This window comes from Pempheris klunzingeri, chromosome 21, assembly GCF_042242105.1.
Source record: "Pempheris klunzingeri isolate RE-2024b chromosome 21, fPemKlu1.hap1, whole genome shotgun sequence".
NCBI lineage: Eukaryota > Metazoa > Chordata > Actinopteri > Acropomatiformes > Pempheridae > Pempheris > Pempheris klunzingeri.
In genome coordinates this window covers 4,806,594-4,817,652 of record NC_092032.1, presented here as the reverse complement: position 1 = coordinate 4,817,652, position 11,059 = coordinate 4,806,594, and the positions used below count along the sequence as shown (strand labels likewise).

The 11,059-nt window shown below is 43.1% G+C and overlaps 1 protein-coding gene across 1 annotated transcript in view; it reads right to left on the bottom strand.

The window, feature by feature from the left end:
• Positions 1-10,820: 10,820 nt before the first annotated feature.
• The window catches only part of odad2 (outer dynein arm docking complex subunit 2), a 35,905-nt gene continuing 35,666 nt past the window's right edge, over positions 10,821-11,059 (bottom strand). Inside the window, exon 20 of the mRNA XM_070853253.1 lies at positions 10,821-10,996. Within this exon, the coding sequence (XP_070709354.1) occupies positions 10,880-10,996 (117 nt within the window). The 3' untranslated portion in view covers positions 10,821-10,879. The remainder of the gene's footprint in view (positions 10,997-11,059) is intronic.

The window sequence follows — 11,059 nt, the reverse complement described above, 5'->3', positions numbered from 1 at the left end:
ACTTACTTAAGTCTTCTTTACAGACTGGGTCGTTTTGGTTGTAAAAGTTGATTTGTTTTTTTTTTTTAAAAAACTGTTTCAGAAGCACCTTGGATAGATCTGCCCTGCCTCCTCTGCGCTGCGGTCGCTATTGGTGTGTTCCATTTTTCAGTGCAAAACAAACAAAGCGGCATGCTCCCCCGACTGTGACACGATGCGTTTGCTCTACGGTTCAGATTTTTCTCCGCACAGGTTGAAGATCGGATCTGTCGCACACTGATGCGGAGCCACCGAGCAGCTGCCAAACATGTTCAGTACCATGTAGTGATATCCTCTTAGCACCAGCACGTCAGGCCGCCGATGGATTCAGAGTTCACACGTAGGTTCTAATAAATTACTTATTATTTAGTCGCTTCTAAGAGTTGGTGTCACTTAAACTGAGAGCGGCCAGAATAAAGTGTCCTCAGTCGTGCCCATTCAAAGTTGGCTCTACCCTGTGCCACATCCCTGCTTCCAAACTATCGCTCCATTCATTACGCAGGCATCAGTGTGTCGGTGTACCGGTTAGTTACCTGTCCCGGGACCCTCCCGCGTCTCTCTGCTGTGAATAACAATAATCCTGTTTCCAGTCGCCCATTCCCTGCTCACATGTTCACGTCCTGAGATCCTGAGCTCAAACCACACGGACCGCCGTCCCTCCTCCTCTTTATCCGGCGGCCTGCGCCGCGCCGCCCGGGACTCTGAATATCTCACCCTGCTCATGTTTCCTATTACACAGCCCGAGCCTGCGAACATACTGTTGATGGTTTAAGCCGGTTCTGGGGCCAAGGCCAGCAGAGGGAGAGAGAGGGAGGGAGGGAGGCACGGCGCTGTAAAGAAAGACTGTAGAAATCATTTAATCCATTTGTGGAGTCTGAAAAGAATTCATAGGACAAATGTATCCAACAAACATGAGAAAGTTCTCCTCCCTCACCCCCCCCACCACCACCCCCCCAGTGTCAACGCTGACCTCAGGGATCCTCCTGATCAAAGGTACATTTTCATTCATTTCTATTTTCTGTTCCAGTTTTTAGTGTGCGCCTTCTAATAATTCTTAATAAAGGTTTTTACAAGTGTAAGTAATTTTAACTAGCGGCTTTATTAACAGTTAATAAAACAGTAATCAGTTACAAGACATCAGAGGGGAAAAAAAGCATTCATTTGCTTTGTGGTGGAGGCTCACATGATCAACACCTCTTTTTATTCTAAACTGAAGATCCTTCCAGTCCCCAGAAGGCTTAGTACAGAGATGAACCGGGGGAAACACAGCTAGTGATGACAAAACTCCAGCTCCCAACACCCCCACAGCTTCACCTTAACACTTTATGTTTCCTTACTTTGACCTGTATGAAAAAACATCCATTTCTACTTTAGCTCGTCTACAATATTCCTCGGCTCTGAGCGGTTGTCAGGCAAACGGTGGAGACTATAGGAATGTAGGATTCCAAAGCCGTGAAACGCTCACGATATACAAATGAGACACAGAACGTGCTCATTGGTGAGATTTACAGGTGTCTGTCTGTATGTATGTATGAGTCTTAGATGACACGTTCCAAGTAATCAGAGTACATGCTGCCAAACAAGTGAAACAACATTGGAGCTAAGAACAATCCTCTGAGCACATTTGCAGAGTGTGTGCCTCACACACAGCCTCACAGCCTCGGTGCCAGTGTTTCATACAAAGGAAAATCTTTCAATACTGAAACAAAAGTAGCTTAGTGGATGTGAATTTGTTTTACAGCCCCTAAAGTGTGCTTGGACACCAAGTTACCAAGTGTCTGTCGCAGACATACCGTACAGTGTGGTCAGCCTGTTCTTGATGCCTGTACAGACTACCGCTATATCTGTCTTTGTGTTCCATACCTGAATAAAGTAGTCCATCTTTTCTATCTTTAGATCCTCAAGCTGCCTGAAGCTGAATCAAACGCAGATCGATGCTTTTGCCGCAACAGTAATTATTCCATCAGATTCAAAGCAAAAACAGCATCCGAGCTGGAATCTGGTGACATTCAGGAAAAAAAAAAAAAAAGAGGGAGTCTTACTGTATATAGCCGTGCCACTGCTGATTACTCCTGATGCACCCTCTCATTGCCTTCCATTATAAAAGCTGTCACATTATGGGCTGGTGACTCATAGGTTCTGAGGTCCTCAGCTGTGCGTTCCCTTGGGGTTTATCCAAGGTAGTGATTCGAAAGACATGACTAAGCAGCAAAAGCCATAAGAAGGTTTAGGGATCCGTGTAATTATTGTTTATTTGTGCTTATTTTCATTTAACGGGGGAAGTTACCTTTTACAACAGCTTGTGCAAACATGTTATGAATGGCCCAGTCATGCAGTCACTTTAATTAAGGTCGGGGAGGGTTTATTTGCTCAGGTTCTACACAATATGTAAGTCTTCCTTCTGGCCTCAAGTGAACTTCTGTTACCTCCCATGACCTTGTCGCTGCTATCTAAACCCGTGCTTCGGGACAACCTTCGCTAGGGACGGAGAAATATGGATGCTTGTCACCAGCATCTCTTTAATCTTAATCCTCCTTCTCCAACGCCTCTGCTTTGGCTCACCACATCTCTGTTTCAGACTCCAGTCTGTTGTGCGGTGTGGGCGTACAAAACGATTCAACAGGTAGGAGCACAGCATCAATCATGATGTCCTGCTTCATAGGGGTTGGTGTCAGTGACTCTGCAGACGATCCCTCTACACAGCTCTGTTTCGTCTCAGGCTCCAGTTCGTGAATTACACCGGCATCTGCTTTCTTTGTCCACTAATCTCTCCAGCTCTACTGGTCACCTGATTTTGACCAGTGACAAATAGTATTTTTAGTGTAAAGTGTCAGACAGCTGAGACATTGTGCAGGTATTGACATTTTTTGGAGCCCATTCCTGTAATGGTTAGAAAATAGACTCACATATGACACTTATGACGTATACAGAGCGGGTCGGCCCTCGTCCTCTGAGTCAGCGCGTACCAAGCGGGCAAGACGCTGGACCCCGACCTGCTCCTTGAAGCAGCTTCAGTGAGTGAATGTGTGTCTCCTCCAACTCAGACTCCTCAGAGCGTTTACATGGAACAGGGAGCTCTGGGATAAATGGCCCCTTTAAATGAAAAGTTAAATCCAAAAGTACACACACACACACAAAAAAAAAAAAACCCAATTACATACATCCAGACTGTGAGACACACTTGTAGAATGTCCTCTGTAACTCTGCAGAGATTTGTCAAGCCAGAGAAAGAAATCCTGATTATGTCATGGTGATATCAGCGGGGTTATGTCAGCCTGCAGTTGAAGATTACAATTTTATAACAGAAAGCTTAGTTACACACTGGGGGTGTGGAGTTTGAAAGATTTGGTGTTTACCAGAAAAGAGGCTTTTTTTTTTTTTTATCTGTCATTTGCGATTCCCAGCTTTTATGTTTAGTGCTTTAGTGTAATACTAAAACTGTAATACTAAAACTCAGGAGTGCCATTTAAATAAAGACCCAGTGTCCAATACATCCATCCTGATTTATATCAGAACGTCTGATCCTCTGTATTCAAACATCTGGGGCTTCGTTTTCATGCAATGCCGGGAAGGAAACCTCAGTTTAACATCACCCGACCTCCTCGATCTGAAACTATTTTATTTAAATGTTGTACGTCAGTGTAATTTTGGGAACGTGCCGCTCTGGTCTTGCATTTAATCTCTGCACATGTTTTATATAGATGTGTTACAGTTTTATATCACTTCTGCCGGAGGAGTTCATTTGTATGCGGGTTTGGTCTGGCCTGCCGGAGGGGCGGTTGGAGTGAAAGTTTTTATTTTCTTGCAGTCGTGACATTTGTTTTCTCCTTAAAGATCACTTGCACTTGCAGAGGTAGCACGGTGTTTCTGCTTTTGAATAAAAAAAATAAAAAAAAAGACTAACGGAGGGAAAAATGAAATAATTATTATCAGGAATTATCATTAGGGATGAATTATCGTGGAAAGGAGGCAGCAGAGGGCCCCAAAATGAAGATCCACATTTTATAATCTCAAACAGAAGATTTTTTTATTTTTTTATTTTTACAATATGTGTGTTTTCTGAGTGTCAAATTAAAAAGACATTCATTACAATCACGGATCGTGCAGGGAACACCCCGTCTTCGCCTCATCACTCAGTGTGCATTAAAGGATCTGGCTATGAAAGACGGCCATTACTTGAAATCAGCGTTAGCTCAATGTCAACACCTTACGCCATTACAATCTAAATTATTTTTCAAAACCTCAGTCTCTGCCCACCCCCCCACCCCTCCCATTTAAGACGATGTTTTCACTCCAGACCTGGACTTAATTCTGCCATGTAAACCATGTTGGAATTACACACTGTAGCAAGTGGAGTACTCCAGCAAAGCCACAGACATATTTGTCCACTAGTTTGCCAGCTTTTGGTGGAAAATGTGACTGAGGAGAAAATTTGCAGGTTGTTTCAAAATGACCCAATTACTGTTTTCAGAGGGGTTTTAAACATTTGGGACACTAATCAACCGGCTGAAACACGTGTCTGTCTGTGTCTATTGAAAGCAATCAAAAGTCAGAACCAAGCGCCATTAGAAGTCGCCGGGCTCGCTCCTTAAAATTATAGTGGGGAATAATTGCAACTTGGAGCACCCAATACTGCTTTAACCCTGCAGTCCTCTGTTGTCTCCCTAAGTATGACTTTCCAAGAATACACAAATGACTGCCTAATAGGCACATACTACTTCACGAGGAGGAGATGCCAGGTCAGTGTGCAGCGTTCATGAAGGTGATGCATGCATCTGTCAAAGAACCCTCTGATTTTCTTGCACTGCAGATCCAAGTTGAATTAAGTCAAGACAATGTGTGCTTTTTGAGCGGCGAAGCCTCGCCAGGAGTACTTACTCATGTTAGAATAACAAAAAGGCGTATTTGACTGTGTCATTCAAAATGCCACTGCGAAAAACCTCAGTAAAATGTTTCAGTTGTTGAATTGTTTCAGTCTATAATTATGCTTGTACTATCTTTGGTTATTGTGTCTCCAGGTAGCTGGAAAGCTTTTAAGTATTTGGGAGTGCTGACAGACGTAATGAGCCAGACTGGAATAGAGTGCTATTTATGCATCGCACAGAGGAAAAGGACATTCACTCATGTCAGAATTAAGGCAGGAACACAAAGAAACGTGGGGATTGACGGGTCAAACGTAAGAGAATGCCGAGCGTAGAGCATCACGCCAACGCAGAAGAACACGTTCTGCCACTTTTGCAAACATCACCCGTAACTCTGCGAAAGAAACTCAAGCCGGCAGCATCTATTACAGCTTTGTACTTTGCACTCATGTCTCAGAGAGCGCAATCAGTTACAGATTTAAATAGGATGTTCTATAATGACTAGCTGATGATTTGTTGATTTGGTGCTATTCCCCTCAGTTGCATGTCTTCCCCTCAGGTCCAGAGTTGTGATAACTTGATGAAAAGATCGTGATGAAAACTCTGGGATAATATAATTTTTGGTGGGGCGCCATACGGAGCTCTCAGGTTGGTTCTCGATCCAGCGAGGGAAACCTGGTGGGGCTTATGGCTCGCAGCTGTGCAGCCGGGAGCGTGTGCCAACTCATCACTGTCTGGTGTGTGAGGAACTTGGCTTTTTTTTTTTTTTTTTAGCATCGTGACATTATTCTTTGTTTGCAAAATTAATAAAACTGCATGTTTGCAATCAGTGTGTTCTCTTCTCCAGTTTGGTGTAAGTGCAAGAAGGAAAGGTCCAGAAAGGCTTTAAGCAATGCAAAAAAAAAAAAAAAGACACAAAGCTGAAAAGTACCCTGAAGATCATCATCATCACATATCACATGACAAAGTTGCAGAGTGAGAAAGAGAGTAAATCAGCATCGATAAAAAAAAAACTTTTGAGGCCAATCAGTGGGGTTTTATTAAAGCTACAGTCATACCTTCCAAGTTTAATCAAATCAGAGCAATGGTGTCTAAAATTTCACAATTTCCTCAATTTCAAGGTCAGGTATAGAAAAAAAACCTATGATCTGTTAATGTGGTTGACAGGCATAACCTAACCCCCCCTCCTCCCACCACCACCACCCCCACCACCACCCCCACCCCCGACCAGCCTTCAGACTTACACTGACTACAACACACAGACAGACCTCAGATCCGGTGAGTGTTTCATTAGAAATGCTTAGATGTTGAGTGCCGTAACAGTTCAGGATGAGCCAGGATGACTAATTTAACAGAAGTCCTGTGCAGCGCACCCTCCCACCCCCCCACCCCCCACCCCTCTGCTCTGCATCCCATATTCATGACAAAAAAAAATGTTGGTGTTTGTTGATAAGAAAGTTGGAATGAACTGATTTCACTGTAACAAAATGTCAGCAGCTGTGCAGGTGTGACCAGCCTATTGCTAACACAGGTAGTGGCTGCCGAGGGCTTCAGTGACGTGTGTGAAGCCCCCCCCCCCTTTCTGAGGGCGGAACGGCATGAGAGCTGTGTCCAAAAAGTTTTTATCAATTTGCAAAACAGAACGACGATCACCTCCACCCACAGTGCACAGACACTGTGAGCTGTGTGTGGATGGAAAGGTCATGACTGTTTGACCCCTGCGTGACTTCGGGCCTATGGAATTGTATTCGTGTCTCAATTGCAAGCGTGCAATGGTACTTTTTTGGCAGCTCATGTATTATATTTCATCTTCATGAGAACAATCATTGACTCTCAGTTTCTCTACATTGAGCTCTCTTGCTCACAGCGGCTCTTGATCTCTGAAAAGTCTCTGACTGAGAGAGGTTATTATGTGCTTATGTGGGTAACGGCAGACACGCCAATAAATGTATTAACCGCAGAAGAGAATTTATTTTGCTCAAACTGAATTAGTCCTTGCATAATATGATCTGCGCGCAATATGATTGTTGCGCGTGCAAAAATCCTTCAGCTGCATGAAATGAATGAAACGGAGAGAGAAAAAAAAAAAAGACTTGTAATTAACATACGTGACAATAAAGCAAACAGCCGTCATCACCAGTGATGGCGCTGCTAATATGTTTGCGACCTTTATGGTAGAGATCACTCCTGCAGCCTTAAAATCTGACCCAGACGCTGTGGTATTTGCCTACTAATTTTTCTGTTTATTTATTGTCATCCCAGCTGGTTATTTAGAATTCATGGAAAGAAATGTCAGGATTCGTTAGTGTTGGGAAAGAAAAAAAAAAAAAATGCAAGGGGATTAGAGGACAGCACCTCTGAGGAATATAAAAATTAGTCAGGGAGATGTTGTGAGGAACTGAAAAGAGGGAAATGGATGCAGCGAGGAGCGCCACTGAGCCAACAGCCGAGCGAGCATGACACGCGAGGCTCGCTCGAACAGACCTGGTGGTGTGAGCAGGCTGTAATGATATAAAAGCTAATTTACACATCGAGAAGAGAAGCCGTGTTCAGCCCCAGCCCTCAGCGCGGCTCTCTGTTTGGACAGAGCTCTGAGAGGCCGTTGTGTACACGCATGTTTTTAATGGCAACGTCACAAGCACACCACCACCACCACCACGCTGCTGCTGCTGCTGCTGCTGCTGCTGCAACAGTCTGTGATTTTATATTAAAAATAGTCCTGACACTGAAGGGGATGGAAAGCCACTTCTAATATTTGGAAAGAACTTTTACTGTTCATTAGTTCCTTTTATGAATTTTTTTTGCCTCAGAACGCCTGGTGAGATGTGGGATCTTTAAAAATCTTCAAAAGGGCAGTTCTGTTTAATAACAATTGAACTAATATCACAATATGCAAAGGAGCTCTCTGAAGGACCGCCTGACTATAAAAATAAGTGATATATGTATTTATTACTCTGTCCACCCAAAATGTGGACAGACAGATTTCACGACCGTAGAAAAGGATATTTCCACACATACGTCTTGTGTAACGTGTAATAAAGTCCTGCAGTGTGGTTGCATCCATCACCCTGACCTATGGGAAACCTCAGCCGGAGTCTAGAGAGGGTGAAGGTCAGGCTAATGGTGGGATATACCCGTTGAGACTCAGGGGTGTGGCAGACGCCGGAACCTATGTGTTCCTTCAAAACAAGAGTATCAACAACAGGGATATCCCTCCACTATTTCAATCCCTTCTGTGAAGCGGTGAGACGCATCAGATCTTGAATGGTGACCAGAACGGCCAGAGTCGGCTGTAATTGCTGCCTCTGCCGAGGCGTGGAGGCATAACCCCTAATTTCCCGTGAATAATGTCCCTGTGTCGGACGGCCAGCCAAAGAAAGTGGCAGTTTCTTTTCTCAGAGGGTTTGCGGCTCGACTAATACACTCAACTGTGGGTTTATGACCAATGGGCCCGAGGGCCAGGCTCCTGAAACCAACTTACTACTTCCTCCCAGCCTCTCCCCTGTGCTCTGCAAGGTCTGACATCAGGTTCACAGAGAAAAGTAGAGCACTGTTAAATATCGCAAACGAAGGCTCGACGAGCTCCGAGGAGAGGACGGGTACATGTTTAGAGAGAAATTCACGGCGGAGAAATCATCTGAAATCTACATTTCTCTAATCCCTGAATCCCCAACTGAAGACGTTTCGATTTCTGTTTATATTATATTTGCGAGGCTACTGCTGAGAGCCAATAAGCAATCCTGAATGACTTAAACAGAGTGGAATTTTACATCTCATAAATCTTCAACATGCAAAAACGAGTTGAATATTTGCAGAATTACATTTATTTGCTTTCGTTCTGCGAGAGGAGAAAATCACTAAGTCATGTTTGTGCAGCGTACTGAAGTGGAGTCAGGATGCAGTTAGCCTAGCTTAGCATTTAGCAGTGCTAAATGGATGGAGGACGTGTTTTTATCAAGAAATAGTTCAGAACACAAAACCCCTAAAACCCCCAAATTTACTTTTTCTATCTGTTCAATTCAATTTTGGAAAGAATTTTAATAGGCTGTCGCCCAAAATGTTCCTTTAAACTATTCCTTTAAATCATAAAGGGGTGAGTTAAAGAGGAAAAGCAAAAATTTGAGAGCTGCATATAAAAACATAGCAAAAATATCAGTCACAGAAGAAGAATACGTTTCCCTCCGTGTCTAAGTGACTAAATGCTTGTGCTTTAAATATTTCTAAAGAATCAGTTTTGACATCGGGCATGTTGCAGACGCCACCAAGCTTGCTGTGTGGAATTCAAGAGCCATTAATCACTGTGGATTTATTTGCTCTGAACGGCTTGGAGATGGTGGCTTCTTCCAGCTCCCAGTTTTGTGTTTTTGGAGGAAGTTTCTTCTTCAGAGTAATAAGTTCACTCGTCTACTCTCCTGCATCCGTGCTCTTGCAGTGACTCCCACTAACAGCTGGTAGCGTTTAAACTTCAAAGAGTGATGAAGATTTTCAACCACATATTTTCAATGTTTTGCTAATTTTCAATTTTAGCACGTGGCTGATATTAATGATGAAAGTCCCATGAGAGTTTGTGGCAGCCCCTTTGGTTGAGTGCTGAGCATCTAAGCTAACCAGAACCAGGACAGTGGGATAAGATAGACAGAGAGGCTGACACACATGCAAGAGGGCAGCAGCGCTGGAGGCCAACAGTCTTTCACTGAAAGCTGCTGTGCAAAAGGCTGTCAAGCCTGACATGGGCTGTTTATAATAAACAAGAGCAGAAGACAAAAGGATCAGATGAGCCTGGATCAGCTGCAAAGAGCCGCACTCAGACACCACTACTGTTCTACTACACTGTTAGAAGCTGTACAGATGTACAGAATGAACAGATGTAGAGAATGTATACAAAAAGACAGGGTTATAATGAAGGAAACAGCCTTCAAAAATACATCAGGCAACAAAAAATAATTACTACTTTTGGGAAAAAGCTGAGCAATTTGCTGTATTTTCCCAAAGAACTTTCATGAGATAGTTTTATAGTTGGTGCTGACTAAATGCCATGCGTGTGCTTTGGTGCAGAGATGACCCCAACCGGTTCAATATCTGCAACATTCTTTTTTACAGGCAAAAATAATGAGCTTTTTGTAAAATGTTTTATTATTTATAATAAACACCCCTGCAAAATCTGAAACTACTGTAAATAAATTGTGAGTAATGTGGAAAATCCTGATTTAAATTTACTCTTGTACACAATATCTGTAGTGGAGACAGGACACACTATTGTATTCCTAATTGTTACAGACATTTCTTATCCACTTATGATAACAGTGCTTGAATTTATGTGTTCATATTATCGTGTGGTATTTATACAGAACATTTGTGCAGACTCTCTGCATTCCACTATAACCAACAGCAAGTTATTCTGTTTATCTAAATGTCTCACTGCGCCCTGTGTGTTTTCTGAGTTTGGATGTGTTACAAACATTCATATACCAAAGCACAGAGATACACAGACCAACCCGAGCAGATGTGGCTCTTGTTTAGATATTGCGGTCTTGTGTGGTTTACTTAAGGACTGTTGAAAATGCAGCCTCCAAATGTGTCACACTGAACGGCGTATGGGGCATTTGGCAGAGGATCAAACATTAAAAAAAGGGGAGCATTTGTTTTATCATTACGGTCAGAGAGTGGGAAGGGGGCTTCCTAAAATGTTTGTATGCGCTCGTGATGAGGTAATTGATCTAGACACCAAGCTCAAGATAAAAGTTTGCTGCTAGAACAGAAGCAGGAGCGCAAATAAATACACACTCATCAATCAAGATTTCAAACCTTTCTCCTTTTCTCCTTTTTATTTCAAACCTTTCTAATTTGATTCAGCAGATTTGGTGCTTGTTGCTACATATTGTTGCTGCTGATATTTTCTCATCCAAGCTATTTTCACACATTTGAAACAAACTCTGAAGTTAGTGTGCTCCAAGACCAATGGTGAGGTGAACATGTGCCAGTGCTGTGATCATCGATAGTCAATAAAATAACTGGGCCTTTCTATTAGCCTGAGCCAGTAGTCGGATGTTGCGCACACAGCCAGCAGCAGCTTCCTGGAGTATCTCATTATCAGAGCCCATGATGTGGATCAGGGGCTGTGGGAGCACAAAGGACAGAGGTTACAGACAACAGGAACAGATTCCCAGAAAATGGACACA